The sequence below is a fragment of the Ambystoma mexicanum genome, chromosome 3p, assembly GCF_040938575.1.
Source record: "Ambystoma mexicanum isolate Mex_15411 chromosome 3p, UKY_AmexF1_1, whole genome shotgun sequence".
Lineage (NCBI taxonomy): Eukaryota > Metazoa > Chordata > Amphibia > Caudata > Ambystomatidae > Ambystoma > Ambystoma mexicanum.
In genome coordinates, this window is record NC_090925.1 from 814,510,732 (window position 1) to 814,527,758 (window position 17,027).

Here is a 17,027-nt window from a genome sequence, read left to right on the forward strand (position 1 = left end):
GTGGAACTCAAAGCGCCAAACAGAGGTGGCTTTTAACAGTCTGCATCTTTGGTTCGAAATATCAAAATTGTGTGCCCCAGTAGCCTGCTGTCAGTTATTACTACGTAAAAACAAGCCATGTCAAAACCATTTTTGTGTTGAGCCAAGGAAGCCCTCTCTTTGGTCCCCCTGAGAAAAGTTGTCACCTTCCTCCAGGGAACATGAATACTCTCTGTGACTTCCTCTGAGAACCAGTACTTCAAAAACAGCCCCGGCATCAGAATGGCCACCTCACGGCAGAGTGCTGATTGCTGCAAACCTTTAGATGTAGGTAGACACAGGAAGGGGCTGAGTTAGAGTACACACAGAAGTGGATCAGGCAACAGAGAGGTCTCACCATCTTGTATTTTTTCACTGGCTCCCAAACTTCCTGTCCGCCCTTTCCTACTTTCTGTCGACAAGGCACTCTGGGTATGACATCAGCAGGTCAGTCTAAGGACACTTGTTACATCAACCAGGATTGGACTCTTAACAGGCTTTCAGTAGGCCAATCCACTATAGTATTTTCTCCATATGAGTGGGGGCTCCACTTAGTTGATTCATCACCTTAATATATTCATGTTTGCTCATTGCTTGAAGGATTTACTGGAACCTGATTGCGAGAACAGTATACTCTAAAGTCCTGTTCTAGAGAGATGAAAACCAGGAGTCTAAGAAAGAGGGGCACTTTTCTACCTAAAAGCACTTCTATCTAACTACCCCATGCTCCTGACCTGCTGGGCAGAAAATGTCTACTGCAACTGAGACCACCGAGGACCTGGTCACTGGAGGTGACAGAACCCATGGAGTGCTCTCTACAAACCTTCCTGGTTAGGAAGGTCAGAACAAAGGATTAACCTAGCCCCTGACACCCAAAGAACCAAGGAATTGACCCCTTGCTTTCCCTGAATCTCACAGATTTGATGCCATCCGAGCTGTTGCTAGGGAAGCACCAGTCATCTCTGACCTCGATGGTCGGCACCAAAGCTCTGCAGTCTCTGTTTCCGATACCCACAGGGTCTTATAACATCCCAAATTCGACACTGCCTGCCTGGTTACCAACCTCTTTGCGCTTCAAGCATTTACTGCTGTAATACCACCATGCAGAGTAGTCTCCTTGCATGCTGCCGAAGGCAAGTCTCTACTTCTTTGGACCCAACATTGGTGAGAGCATCCAGACACCCAATTTGCCACAGATAAGCCTGGATGAATGCTGTTGAGACCCAAAGACCAGAACCTAACAGTATTTTAAGAGGCCCTTGCCCCTGGTCTGTCTTAAAGGACCCTATTGACATTTAATTCCCCTTCTGTAGGATTATGTAGGATTCTGGAGCAGCAGACAGAGCAGCAGCGTAGCCTAGGGGCTCCTGCTCTCCCCCTATGAGATGAGAGACAGATAGGAAGGATGAGTTCCATGAACAGCAAGAAAATGATTGATTCTGCTGATAATTAAATTCCTAAAAAAACCTACACAGTATGGATCAAATCCAGACATGTTGGAAGATGAAATTCTGAACTACAAGGACATTTACTCTCTACTCCTAAAGGTGGTACAAGATGTTCGTGACATGAAATCCTCATTGGGAGAGCTGTCCTCGGCGTTGGCTCATATAGAAGGCAGGGTGAACAAAGTGGAGTCTAAGTCAGAGGAATTGATGGGAGAAATAGCTGGACATTTCAGAGCGTGCAATGTTTTGAAACAGGAGGTGCACAAGTTGCGAGCTACCATCATTGAGTTAGATATCAGACGGAGATGCTATAACCTACACGTTGCAAAGCCTGACAGCCGGGGTAAGGAGGAAGATCTGAACCAAATTATTGTTTATACCATTACAGAAATGTATGGTAAAGGAACTCTTGGCCGTCAAGATTTAGACTTGGCGTACATAATTGGAGAGTTGGAAGAGAGAGCTCTAAAGGCCCATGTCAGATCATTTTAACTCTGACCAAAGTCAGTATCAAAGACAAGATTGTGAAAGCAGCCAGAGATAAAGGAAGAGTAAGACGGAGAGGATCTCAGGTTTCAATTATCCTGACTTCTCTAAGGAGGTTGTGGTAATGAGAATTCATTTGGAAAAGTGAAGGCACTGACCAGGTATCTTCAAATAAAAGTGCAACTCAAGATGTCTGATATAATGAGGCTTTTTGTTCCAGGAGGGGTTGAAAGTACTGAGGACCCAAATGAGGCATTGGATTGGCTGAGAGGAGCTCAAACTACCCAAGGCAACTTCAAGATAGGCAATAGCAACTAAAACTGTGAATAGCTCAGATAGGAATTGTGTTATGTCTTTCCTTAATTTGTACTGTCCCTTCAATCTGATATTTTTTGTCTTTACACATGCGGGTCTGTACACAGTTTTAACTATATAATAATAGTATAATATAGACATGTTTATTTGTTAAGTTATCTTGATAGGTATAGTATTTAGTGTTTTGAATGATGCTTGGGGGTTTTCTAACAACGTAACGCTCTTTTCTTGCCATGCAATGCTCTTTCCTTCTCGTGTAGTGAATTTCATGGGGTTCTTTCCTCCGACACCAGAGGATGTCAGTGGGTCTCTTCATGTAACTTTTTACAGACAGCGTAATTTATGCCGGGTTGGGTGAGCGTTAACGCTGGCGAAGTGTGAAAAACATGTTGAGACCAGCCAAAGAAGCCACCCCCCCCCCTGGGAACATGATCACTGCCTTGGAAGTTCCCTGGGAACTTGTGCTTCAAAGACAGTGCTGTCATTAGAATGGCACCTCAGACCAGGGTGCCAATTATTCGAGACCATTTGCTGTAGGCAGAAAGAGGAAGGGGTGGGGTTCGAGGACACAGAGGAGATATTCACTCCACAGGCGGGTCTCGCCATTTTGGATTTTGCCAGGGCTCACAAACTTTCTGCTCCCCTACCCACTTTCTGCAAACAGTGCACTCTGGGTATGGCATTAGCAGGTTACGCAACGGAAATTTGTAACAGCCGCCAGGATTGAACCCTCGAGAAAAGGCTTGTTGTGGAACAAACTGCTTGAGCTTTTTGCCCATTTAAGTTGGGGGCCCTTTGCTAAGCTGTTTTAACTCTAATACTGTTTGAAGGATTCACTGGAACCTGGTTGGGAGTACAATCTACTCCAAAGTCCTCTGCCAGAGTGATGAAGACCAAGAGTTTCAAGGGCTATTCATGTTTTTCTCACTATTTATCTCAAGGGTCTATTTAGGATGACCAGATGTCTGAACAAGCCCTTCCACAACTGAGACCACAAGTACCCAGGGCCTACTCAATGGGGGTGACAGAACTCTGCAAGAGCCCTTTACAAACCTTCCTGGTTGAGAAGAGCAGAGGAACGGTCTTAGTTTGGCTCTTAGATCTTGGACTGGGTCCCCCAGCCCCCAAAGAATGGAGGAAGTGTTGCCTTGCTCTCCCTGTATCTCTGAACTGCCTCAGCACTGGGTTGGGCCCCTTCAATGCCATCCAAGCTGCTGCAAGCGAACTGCCAGAGCCATCTCTGAGCTCGATGCTGAGCCACTTCCACCATCGCTGAAGCTCTGGCTTGTCCACATCGGACACCCAACAAGCCTTCTAGTATCCTCAACTCGACACTACCTGCCTGGTTAATAGCCTCTTTGAGCTCAAATCCATTACTGCAGAAGTATCCTGGTGGCATGTTTTAGCTAGTCAAACCGTGGGGTTCAAAAGTAGCCCCCAGACAAAAAGGGAACTGCATGTGGCTATGTTGGGCCTGAAAATGCAGAAATACTGTCTTGGAAGTGTGAATGCACAATTTTGACTGATAGATTAAAGGACAGAAATTTAAAGTTGAACATTGAGGGCATGGCGCATGAAATTTCGGCACCATGCCTTCAATGATTTGAGGTCTAGTATTAAAAGGCATCCTGTGTAAAAGAAATAAACATATGTAAAATCACCAGTTTTTGTTGAGGAGAATTGAAATTAGTTTCTGTTTTCGGGAGAAATGGCTTCCGTTTCTGCACAGAACACTCAAACAGTGGTCTTCCCCTTCTATTCATCATTGATATCTAACATCTTTTGAAGCCACAGCAGTGACCAAGAAGGAATTTATGATGGGTTGGTACCTGCTCTCAAAGATAGACAACAGAAAATCCAGTAGCCATGGGAGAAAGAATGCTAATGGATCAATTACAGATAAACCAAAACACAGAAAACAAATGTCCAGACCTGACCACATGTGGAGTGGGGAAATAAAACTGAATGTGCAATTGAAGTCAAAATATGCATAAATGTTTAGAGATTGCCATACGTTTAGATGGACAATCATATTTTGTTCATTTTTTCAGAAAACATAAGTCACAAAGTAATGGTTCGAGTATCATTTAAAAACCGATATACAGGCCTATCTACTCGACCTTGAGAACAAGAGTTACAAGTTGAAATGTAGTTATGACTTTCCAGAAAATGTCACGAAGCAGAGATTTTGGGAGATGATAGCTTAATAAATTGAATCTCTGTATAGAAAATGATGGGCTTATAACTGTTATAATTTTTGAATACATCAAGAAAAACCCTTGTTCGAACTTGCAACCTCATGCAGTCACAGGGTTTATTTAATTAGTTCCGGCATGGGCAGGCTGTTTCAAGCATACATATTTATGCTTAAATGTAAATCAAAAATATTTGCCACCTTAGAGGTTTTAAGTGCAAAATTAAAATGTGTACAAATGTAAATACAAGTGGGTGGCCTTATCCCTCTCAACATTTGGGACTAGCAACTGAATGGGCCAATCAAAGAAAAAGGGTTGCCTGGCATAAGGGGATGGAAAATAACTGTCCAATCCCTATCAAGAGCCAATAAACTGGCATTTGATAATTTAGACATTTGTGGGTGTGGTTTAGGTGTTGTATGGAGATGCACAATGAAAATCAGGGAGATTGCCTGAAATTACATGGGTTGGAACTGCTGATAAGATTGCTGGAGGAAACCAGGAGAGGGGACAGAGGCTGAGATCTATGACCAAGGAGCAGCAGAATAGATGGATTGAATCTGGAGAAGATCCATGACTGATTTTGTATTCTGGTGGTCCCTTTCCTGTTCCTGAAAGATGACCTGAGTCTTGATGTCCTTTTTCGAGAGCGTAAACCCAGACATATTTATTTAAGGAAACATGTCCAACCAAACCCAGCCTGGTGGGGATCTCTTTAATTGAAATGTTTTCCCCTTATTGATTGGGTGAGCACACAAAGTAGGTTGTAAGTATTTTTACTAAACAACAATTTAATTAATTCCCACATAGCCCAATTACATGGGGTGATTTTGTTTAAATTCAAGCTTAACATTGCTACCAGTGTGGAAAAAAATGTAGTCTGTAAAGTAATTGGGCACTGCATTTATTTTTCCAACCCCAAAAAGGGGTGCATTAAAAACGAAATCCTCCACTGCTCCCCATTTCCCTAAATCAAACGGGTTCCAAATGATCAAATGAATACTTGGATTTTGTGTGCTAGGACAGAACAGTGTCTTCCCAAATTTAAACAGACTGCAGTCATTGATTTAAAAGCATACCTTCTACTGAAAGGGAGAACGTGAATCCTAAGAGAAGGGAGATTTTGCCTTGCATAGTGGTCAAAGAAAAAGGGTTTCAAATATAAATAACAAGTGTTTGTTCTGAAAAGTGTGTTTTGCTAAAAGACGGCCAGCATTGCTAAAAGCACACCGCTAGTCAAAATTAAACAAAACTGGTAGTATTTCCAAGGGCGCAGGGAGATTAAAAAGACAGAATTCTGTATGTGTTAAATAGTTATTGCCAATCGAAAAATGCTGCATATTATTTAAAATTAAACTTTATGTAAAGTAGAGCCTCTAGCTTCTGATCTTGTCATATTTTAAGGTGCTACATGCTATTATATAAAAAAGTGAACCCCAGCTAAAATGTTATGACTGTACATGTTGTGGGGCTAAAGAGTTTGTGATCTGTGTTATCCTGAACCAACTAGGGTTTTCAATTTGTGAAAAAAAATAATTATTAGGGAAGAAAAACATTTGGGCCACGGAGTGAGGTGGCGTGATCTGTGATTTTGTACAAATATTAATTTTCCCATTCTGTAATAAATATATATTATTTCGATACACTGGCCTGCTTTTTGGCTTATCTGTGGCACAGGCTTTAGGGACCTACTTGGTTCTATATGAATCACAGCCAGGGCATGATTGAACATAAAAGGAATATTTGTGTGGCGCTTCTGATTGGAAGGGGACTGAACGCATTGATAGTTGCTGCATAAATATCCATAACAGAACCTGCTCACTGCCAAAGGCAAGTCTTTGCTTCTCTGTACCAGAGGCCGTCTGCCGCTTCTAGTGTCTTTTACCCGTAAGCTCCATCGCTGCTGAGCCGAAGTATGCCGTTGGATTCGGTCAACGACACTTCCTGACTCCACTCCAGTCAGGCTCCAAGAGCAGCCCGGCTCCTAGTTCAACACCAATAAGTTTGGCTTGAATGACTTCTTCATAAAACATGATATTTTGCTGCTGAAATCATTTGTCTGAGAGCTCCTCTCTACAAACCACTTCTCATCCATCCACACCTGCTGAGCACAGCCGTTTCATCACAGAGGCCCTGATTACTTAGCAGTCATTTTTCTTCATAGCAAAGGGTACAGAATTGACATTCTTGAAGCAGTTCATTGATTTCAGTTACTGTTGCACTCGCTACCATATTGACAATTGTATTCATGATACGAATAATGTGCCCTCTACATTTACATAGGCAAATCTACTTACTTTGGGGATGATTACTGATTGAAAGATGCAATGTAATTGAGTGTTAGCATGGCATTGTGAGTACAATGTGAATAGTCTTTGTGGGTGCACTGTGAGCTGAACAGGGTGAGTCAAAGGAGAACATCATGAGTGCCTTTGATTTTTATTTATTTAAGCTGCTATGCAGAGAGAACTACTTCTCAGTGCCGAGAGACGGAGTGGAGCAGAGAGGTGCACTTTCATTGGGTACAGTCAAGGATGGTTGAAGTGCAATGCGTTTGGAGAGAGGGTAGGGACAACTAAAGTGAGCAAAACGCTGTGAACTGTATTTGGAGCAGGGAAGTGTGTGCACGTAGTGTGAGTGTTGTTGTGTTATCCCACTGTGAGCGATGTGATGTAACTATGATGTGGGCAGTTAAGTGGAAGTGCAATATGTGTGAGGCACTGAGAGAGTGAGTGCTTTTGGGTACTTTAAGGCGAGCAGCATGAGTCCAGTGCTAGTACTGCAGTGTGAGCTGGATAGTATGAACAGGGTACTGTGAGTGGAATGTGAGTAGGCAATGTGAGTACATGGGTTACAACAAAGTGTGAGTACTGCAGTGTACTTACTTGAGTGCAAGTAGAGTGAGTGTTGCGTGAGTTGAGAAACAGCAAGCAGTGTAAGTTACTTGTGAGCAATTTATTTTTATTTATTTATTGGTCAGTTGTATGGTGCCTATAAATAAATAAAAAATAAACACATTACTGTGAATGCAGCATGGAATCTCTTAAGTGTGTGTGTGCTACCGTGTGGGCACAGTAGTCAGCTTTTGGGTGGAACACTTCTCTTGCTTGAGGTATACAGTGAAGCACTGGCATGGGTTTGAAATGGCAAAGAAGAATGAGCAATGTGGATTATGGTTCAAAATGTGGGATGTTGGTGAGTGGCAGCGGGATCCTGCCCATGACCATTTGGAGTGGTGAAACAACACCTGAGTCATGAGGGTGTGCCTATGCAGTTGTGCCCAACTGTGGGATCATTGGTAGCACTCTACTCAGAAACAGACCACTTTCTCTCATGCTGTATAGGAGCCCCCAACACAGTGTCCCAGAATGCACTCTGATTCACTACAGCTGTGCCCACAGAATCACAGATGCCAGAATGCAGTCTGCTTCTTAGTGCAGATAACTTGTCTGAGAATGCACTGAGGCTCAATTACTAAAAATCTCTCTACAAGTGCTGTCAGCCTTCCTCAGTACATATACTTCAACAGGACTACATGGCTCAAAATGGATCTCAGCAATTCTTTGATTGTGTTTAAGAAATGGTTGAAGCGACACTTTTCTTTTCTGATTGCTCAATGCTCAGCATTTGGGCAGTGGCCATCTTGCTGAGGGACACTGCATACCTGCAATTCTATGCACAATCACCACATTCCTTAGGGATTTTTCTTTCTTCTCCCTGGAGATCTGTGACATCACTTTCTGTGGCCATCTTGGATCCTCACATCACTTACTGTGGCCATTGTGGACCAGACCCATCTCCAGCTGAAAGCCATAAGAGGCTCCTCTGGCAACACCAATCATGAAGGAATTGCCTTCATCAACAAGAGGGACCATAAAAAGAGAGGCCAACCACTGATGGACTAGGCGATCAAGTGCAAGGGCATGTGTCATTCCTTCTGGTTTTTGGCGTCACTTGCTGTCTGGAACTTGACTGCGAGTGGCCATCTTGGATTGGTCACTAATATCACTTCCACTGGCCATCTTGAATCTGTGACATCACTTCCTGTTGCCATTTTGGATCAAACCCATCTCCAGCTGAAAGCCACAAGCAGCTCCTCCAGCAAGAACAATCAGGAAGGAATCGCCTTCAGGAACAGCAGGGACAATATCAGAGAGACCAAACACTGATGGACTAGGTGATAATGTGATAAGAGTGTGCGTCATCCCTTCTGAACTTCCTAGGGGTGTCAAACCTGGGGTGTCCCAGTTAAAGGAGGAATGGTGAAGGGTGAAAACCTGCCCTTGACCAGGCTCTTTGCCTCTTCACCTATGAGGCTTTGCTTTTGCCTTTCTCCAAGTTGCACCTGGGAGTACCTGAATCTTCAAATGTACTGTGCTGTCTCGCCACACTGTGCTACCAGCCTATAATGCATTCACTTCAGCTCATCCTGCTGCTCCTCCTACTCACCTTTCCCTACGCTTTCTCCAATCACGCTATAATTTCCTCCTTTCCTATCCCTATTATAAAACTCACAACTCGGAACTCACACTGCTCTATTTATCTTCCACCTCTTTCCAACAAACAAAGCTGATGAGCTAACCATACCTCCTCTAACACCTATCCACCTCACCTCTCTTCCTCTGAGTCTCAACTTCTCTTCTCTTTCTTACCTCATCAACAGAACATTGCACTCTGGAATGCTCAGTCTGTATGCAACAAAACCTCCATTGTCACTGACTACTTTCACTCCAGCTTTCCTCCCCTAGACCTTCTTCCTATCACTGAAACTTGGATTCTTCCATCTGACACTACCACTCTGGCACTCCTACACGACTCCAAACTATCCTTCATTCACTCTGCTCGACTGACTGGCAGAGGTGGATGCATCGGACACCTACCTTCTTCCCGCCTCAATGCCGCACAAATCTCCAATGCCACATCCTCTCCTACCTCTTTTGAATCACCATCCCTACTATTGCTCTGCCTCACTTGGTTCACATCATCTCCATCTATTGCCCTCCTGGTTCCACTGGACCATTCTTTGATGAACTTGGGCAACTCTTTGATTATCTTTCCACTAAACATCACCTCATTCTCTCAGGTGACTTTAACTTTCCCTCTCCAACCACCTCTCAGAAATCTGAACTTCAGTCTTTTCTTAGTGACCAAGCTTGCCTGGATTGAATCCTACCTTGCACCCTGCCAGTCTCCTGGAGCAACAACACCTCTCAATTCATTCCTCTAACTGTTGGTGCTCACCAAGGCTGTCTTGGGTCTGCTCCTTACACTCGACCCTTCCGCCATTGGGGTACTAATCTCCTCCTTTGGGTTCTTGTACCATCTCTTTGCGGACGACACGCAAATCTTCTTCTCTTTGCCTGAACTCTCCTCTCATATCTCTATTAAAATGTCCAACTATCTCTCTGCCATTAAATATCGGATGGCTTTGCACTCTCTGATGATAAACTCTACCAAAACAGTGGTACTCTTCTTCCCTGCCAAAAGCTCTGTCTCATCTCTTCATCTGCCTATCCAGTTCCCAGCTGACACCCTTTTCTACTCTTCTTCGGCTAGAAACCTCAGCGTTATCTATGACCCTTCTCACACCTTCTCTACGTTCATCTCCAAATCTGGAACAGCAGCTCGCCTCAACCTCCTAAATATTAGGAAAATCAGGCACCTTCTTCCTTTGAACACAGCTAAGCATCTCTTAACCACTCTTGTCTTCTCTAAACTGGACTACTGTGCCAGCATCCTCTTTGGTCTCCCAACTATGCTTTCGGTCCTCTCAGCAAGATCATTAACTTCGCTACCAGAACTCTCTTTGAATTCCCTCACTTCACACCTACTTCCTCGTACCATCGCCAAGCTAGATGGCTGACGATGCAAAACAGGGCCAGATTTAAATTTCTTCTCCTGGTTCACAAATCGATCCATGATAATGCACCACTGTATCTATCCTCCTCTATCCAACTGTACAAGTATTCTCGTAATCTCTGCTCTGCCTCCTTGACTACCCCAGTGGCTCCTCGCCCCCCCCTGTGCTTTCTCTTGCTTCTGCTCTTTCTATCTTCTTGCTCCACTTGACTGGAATTCTCTTCCACCGGACATCAGAGAAACAGTCCTAAAGATTTTTTCAAAACCAAACTAAAATCCTACCTCCTCTCCTCTGAGTTATTCTCTTAACCTACCTCTCATCTGCCTGCTAGCTAACATTTTCTCCTCGTCTCTAACCTGCCTATGTCTTCCTCTGCCTCCATTCTAGCACTTCACCCATCATGGTCGTGTGACGGGCACAGCTGGCCGGACCACCTTCTTGCACTGAAAAATGTCCAATGTGGGTTGTCCTTAATCTATGTATGTTCACTTATGTATTGTCCCCGTGACTGTTCCATTTACTCGCCTCCACAACCTGGTCAGAATGCCCTCAAAATCACCGCCTCTAAGAAGCTCACGGCTTCCCATCAAATCTGATTTTTCATCTATTATATATTCTTTCGAGATCAAAAAAGCATTGTTCCTCCTGTATATATGTATATAAGAAAGAAATGCTGACTGACGCAAACGCTTCCAGTAGAAAAAAGAGCAATATCTTCAAATGTCACTCTCAACTATAGTTGACACACTATGACACTATGACACACTCAACCAGTTGTGTCAACAGTCAGACATTACATTGTACTACACTGTTAGATATAGAAGAGCTTATATTATGCAGCATATCTGCTCTAATTTGTTGAATGCTTTTTACCATGTGTTTTTCCATTGAAATACCAATCGCATTCTAAACATAAACACATTTTTTTACAGATACTCTGGTACAGCAATCAATTCATCTGCTCCCCAATCATTCCATGATCACTTAATCAGTGTGTCTTTAATAGGGCCTTCAAAGGTCACTTCAGCAGCCTCAAACATTACTACCGTGCTTATGTGTACCTGATTCTGTCTGCCCTATTAGATGAAACATGCAACACACAATAATATAGACATCAACAGACTGCCAATTCCAGCAATGTCTTCATTAATGAACACTGTGACCTGTAAAGCAAGGGTGAAGGGTAGTAGGAGATGGGAGTGTTGTCAGAGGGCACATTGTTGGAGAGCCGCCACGCTGCCCACTTATAGTTAAACAATGTGCCTAGATGCTTTTCAACAGTGGGTCGCCACATTGCGGTTCAAGTAACATGGATAGGACTCAATCTCTCTTGAGCAAATGTTTATTTAGCCTGAAATTACTAGAGAATAGTTCTCAATTCTCAGTTTTCACCACCCCCCATAAGTTCCATGATCACTTGTGGCGTGTACCATTTATCATAATTGGCCATTCCCAACCACTCCACTGGCTTTCTGCCTACGAGAAGGTTATTGTACAATCGTCACCTGAAGTTTAGGCCATTTTTCATGGCCAAAGATTGACTGTCAACTTCCTCCAATGTTGAAATCTTGGTGAATGAAGCTGTTCATTTTTCTTGCTTTGTAGCTGTTGCCCCGCTGTTTCTGGTTCCGGAGAAACAGGAAACACACATACCCATACAGTCTTAAAGATGGTGAATGCACTCCTTCTTGGAATTCTGCTGCTCCTCCCCACTGGTGAGTGTGCTTATTACCAAGGTACAATGTGGGATGTATATTGTTCTTAGCATTACCTGGCAGGGCGCCATTCAAAGTGTACTGTGTGGCGTATTACTAGTGCAATTACAGCTGCGTCACTGGTAGTTACGTGGGCTCTGCGAGAGTAATTTGAGAGATGGGAGGTACAGCAACTGGAGAGATTAATGGTATTTTTGGATTTGAATCCAAATCTAATAGGAAATATGGAGATTTGGCCTTGGAATTTGCAACACTTTTCCATAGGCCTTTTGTGTTTTGTAACCTTTAACTATCCGACCATCAAACAGTTTTGACTAAGGTGGCACTTAAGCAGCAAAGAATGCAATGGAGAACAGCTAGGGGGAGATGGCATATGACGAGGACACAATGTGTATAGGTGTTGTTTGGTTATCTACCCACCCATTGACTGCCCATGGCCGTGCTAATGCCTATGGCCATTCCCACCGACTTCCTGCCCCTCCCCATCCAAAACACACTCTCCTGGGATCTCCTCGAGCTAATTCTTTTGAAGCCTTAAAATCAAACTTTTCACTAGAAGTGACTGTCAGGGTATTTTCAAAGCAGCCTTCTGAAAGATAATTGTTTCATTAGTGCTGTGAACGCCCTACTGGTGTAATGCCCTACTGGTGTAATATAAATGTCTTAACCAGGTCTGCCTTTGGCCACATGATTTATAATCAGTATTCATGTCATTCACTGAAGTCCTGTTTAAAACAAGCATTACCAAAGCCAACGGTTCCGGCATGTGTATAGGTATTAGATAGGCATTTGCCAGGCATTGCTATCATATTTCCAGGTACTCACACCATTGTCCAGCTGCTACCATTAATGTCCAGTTAGTACCATTATGGCAATGCCTGGCAAATACCTTTCCCAGATCTACACAAAATCCAACATCATTTGGACATGGGCCTCTGCATCTTCTTCTGCTGGCCAGGCCCTGGCAAAGGCAATGCCAAAGTGCTCAATATGCAATACATACAGCTACACACAACTCTTCCTAACCATTCTATTTCCTAGTTCCTCCCTAATTCATTGCAACCCCCAAAACTGCCTCCCGCTCTCCACCATAGGACCCAGTCAGCTTTGAGGCCTTCCAAGAAATAGACAGCTCCACCCAGATGCACTCTCAGCAATCTCCTCTGGTGTCTCCTTACCACTGTCAGATGGTAAATTTCAGCAGCCCTTGCTGTTTCCTGTCTGCCTGTCTATTTTTTGTGTGTGTCCCCTGTCCTAGTGCAGTCCCGAGCATACAGCAGCATTGACACCACCAATTTTACAATCTTGGGAGGTACCCTGCAATAATTCCTGCCACTAGGATTGTATAGTTACCCTTCTCTCTCCTCCCACCCAGCCTCCAAGTCAGGATTTGTTTAGGTGTCTGGAGCAACATATGGCAATTGCTGACTTAGAGTCTTTTTGCCATGCCTACGAGAAGGCTATTGTAGGATTGTCATTTGAAGTTTAGGCCATTTTTCATGGCCAAAGATTGACTGTCATCTTACTCCAATGTTTAAATCTTGGTGAATGAAGCTGTTAATTTTTCTTGCTTTGTAGCTGTTGTCCCTCGGGTTCCGTAGAAACAGGAAACACACATACCGTCTTAAAGATGGTGAATGCCCTCCTTCTTGGAATTCTGCTGCTCCTCCCCAGTGGTGAGAAGCAGAAGAATCGTCCTATTTGTAATCGTCCTTTGTTCTCCTTTCAACTTTTTGGCAAAAATTAGTTATGTATCTCAGTTTCATAATTTTACTAGCAACTGCAATACTAAACATATTTTCTGTTTCCGATAATCATGGGGAATTAGATAAGGCAACCACCAAATCCATATCATGTAGCACGGCCATGTGGCACCTTTCTGCTGTTTCCATAAAACGCAGAACAGTTATGAATATGTACGTTATTCAGCATATCCCCAATTTAATTTCCCACCCACTCACCAACTCTCACATTTGGAACATGTTCAGATCAGCCAGAAACACATCTTAGATAGCCATTACAGTTCCATGAGTCGCACTTGGATGAATTTTATATCTGCAAAATTGACTGGAAATGACATTAAAAAAATGGTACACAGATGAAATCCATCCACCCTATGATGACTGAGAAAAAGGCCTAAATGATAATAGACCTTTTAAATTAATTGTGGCTCTTCATGTGGGACAAATGGTCCTTTGCTGCCTTCCGGGCATTTGTTTTCACTGGGTCAGCCTGTGCCTTTATCAGTCTCCATTGTGTTGGAAGCTTGCTCTTTGAAGTGGGGGCCCCCATTTTCACATTAGTCATGCTCCAGCCAAGGAGGACTTTTCTTGAAGTACCATCTTTCAGAGCCAGCAAGTCTAAAGAACACTAAATTTCCTTGCCTTTTAGCAGGACATTTTATTGAGGTTGGTCATTAGATGGAAGATGTAACATCCAGGCTGGAAGTAGGAGATGTCTTTGTGAAGTTTTGCCAACAGCCAGCAAAAGGGGCAGTCTTGGGCTGACTTTTTTTTCATGAAGACAAAGTGGCACTTCAAATGTCACTCTAGTTTTGTGGGTGAAACATAATATATATATTGCTCTTTGTCAAGCACACATTATGTTTTTGTTTTCTTGACATTTTTCTGTGAGCAGTGATATTTATTTCACTTTTTTCTTTTTCAACCTGTTTGTAAGTGCAAACACATGTGCAGGCCGTTTTTGTTTCAATGTGTAAATATCCGGTTTTCCATGTGACAGGGATCTTTGATTCCTCCTTCTTTTGAAAATTAAAATGCCGCTTATCCATTGGTAATGACAGGTAGGCCGTTTTTTGTTTTCAGTGTGTAAAAATCCGGTTTTCTATGTGACAGGGATCTTTGATTCCTCCTTCTTTTGTAAATTAAAATGCTGCTTATCCATTGATAATGACAGGTAGGCCCCCTTTCACTTGGCTGTTTAACTTTACTTGAAAACAAAAACAAATGCCAGGCCATTTTTGTTTCACTGTTTAAAATATTGCTATTAATTTGACAGGGACTTCTGTTTGGGTTCTTTAAATGCACCCCACATATTGCAATATTTACTTAGAAAAAACGTATAGAAAAATTGATTTCATACACAATGCAATACATGATCAGTAAACTGAATGGCACTGATATTTTGACATTATCAATAATTCCCTTACTAACCATGGTGCATGTTTTGCACAAAGATTTGCGCTTTATTATTGAGAATGTCTGAAAGAATATCCATTTAATGTATTGTATTTTGTCTGAAAATATGTTCGGTATAACTTGTATGTATAGTTTAATAATCAATTTGATATTTTTTCTTTATGTTTTCGTAAGTATATATATTGCAACAATTTAATGTCAAGTGATGTACTCACACTTCGTTGAAATATAATCATTAAATATGATCATTGATCAAGGTGATTAGTTTCTCTTTTGTGTAAAGACACAAAATATGTCTCTTATTTGTAAGACAAAATAGTTGTTCTTGCAGTTGTGGAGGTTGTAATGAATTAGGGAGTAACTAGAAAATAGAATGGCTACAACGAGATTTGTGTAGCTCTAGGAACATATTTCCCAGGTCTTTGTGATCTGTTCAGGAACACCTGGTGTACATTTTATAAATATGCAAACCAGTCACATGGTCTTCCTAATGAATTTCCACTCTGTACATTCCCTTGACACTCGTATATTGTCTGGCAAACTCAGAGACCAGTCGTTAGTTGGTCTTCCCAGTCCCAATATTCTCTTCCGACTAGTAGTTGCCACTTGCCACCTGTGCCCTGTTAAAATGCAAAGCACTATTTTGTCATAGCAGTCCATATGAAGGAAAGTCATGTCAGAGCTGCTTTTCGTTTTGCAAACAGCGTGTTCTCCTCTGTGCCCCTCTGGGACCAGAAGTACATTACCCAAAATCATTTGAATTGCAACTATCATGGGAAGATTGGATGCCGCTATTGGCATCGGCCAAAAGTCACAGAAGGGCAGCAGCTTTCATCCCGTACTATAAGCCGCATACATGAACCACCACAAAGAAGGAAACATAGTTTCTTTGGTGAACATAATATAATGGCGTCACTCCTCTTTTGCAGCCTGTGTACCTCAGAAAGTCTCCAGCCGCATTGTTGGGGGGCAGGACACCCAGGCCGGAAGGTGGCCGTGGCAGGCCAGCATTGGACAGCAAGGGACCCATAATTGTGGCGGCAGCCTTGTTTCAGATCGCTGGGTGGTGTCTGCGGCCCACTGCTTCCCAAGGTAAGTTGATGTATCTGGCACCACATACTTGCAGACCACACAGAAGGTACTGAGGGTCCGGTTTCATGGTATTTCGGCCACGTACTGATTCCCCTGCTCCCTCCCACCACCATCAATGGGAGTAAATGGTTTAAAAAAAATGTTGCGTAATTTTTGATGGGCCGCTCAATTTTCACTCTCTTGCTTGACAATACATGGACATTGATAAATTGGGTGATATTTCCCTCAACATGTTCAGGGATTTTGACGGGTTTATCTGTTGAGAGGAGTTGAGGGGGTTCCGGTCCCTATAACCCAATGCATTGCAGCATCCATTTAGTACATGGCCTGTCTGCAATGTTTGAGCACTCCAAGCTAGGAGTATAAGGCCCATTGTTTACCTCTGGACATGACTTCCGCAAAATCGTTAGTGGCACTGCAAGGCACAGCAACATAGCTAATGCCGTTTTTACCAGAATTTGTCTCACTCTGTATTGGCAGCAGTGACCTAGGAGAAAGACGCCAACTACTTCGCAGATGAGTCGATTACCAAGCGGTCGCAGATGTGCTGAGTCTTTGGGCTCAAACATGTAGTAGGAGATGGATGTGCTTTGGTAATTATACAAAACCTCCCCGGCAGCTCTTTGTCATGCCGTACACAAGCTACTTGCCCGCACACAAGAGGTCCAGGTCTGCCGACCCAGAAGGCGGATAAACGGCTAATCACAGCCACCTTAACGGCATGAAAGTCCTGCCACGGC

General features: G+C 43.1%; 1 protein-coding gene across 1 annotated transcript in view; it reads left to right on the plus strand.

Annotated features, from left to right (window-relative positions):
* The first annotated feature begins 1,511 nt into the window (after window positions 1-1,511).
* The window catches only part of LOC138579983 (serine protease 27-like), a 60,965-nt gene continuing 45,449 nt past the window's right edge, over window positions 1,512-17,027 (plus strand). The window contains exons 1-2 of the mRNA XM_069650212.1: window positions 1,512-1,809; window positions 16,125-16,287. Of these exons, the coding sequence (XP_069506313.1) occupies window positions 1,512-1,809; window positions 16,125-16,287 (461 nt within the window). The remainder of the gene's footprint in view (window positions 1,810-16,124; window positions 16,288-17,027) is intronic.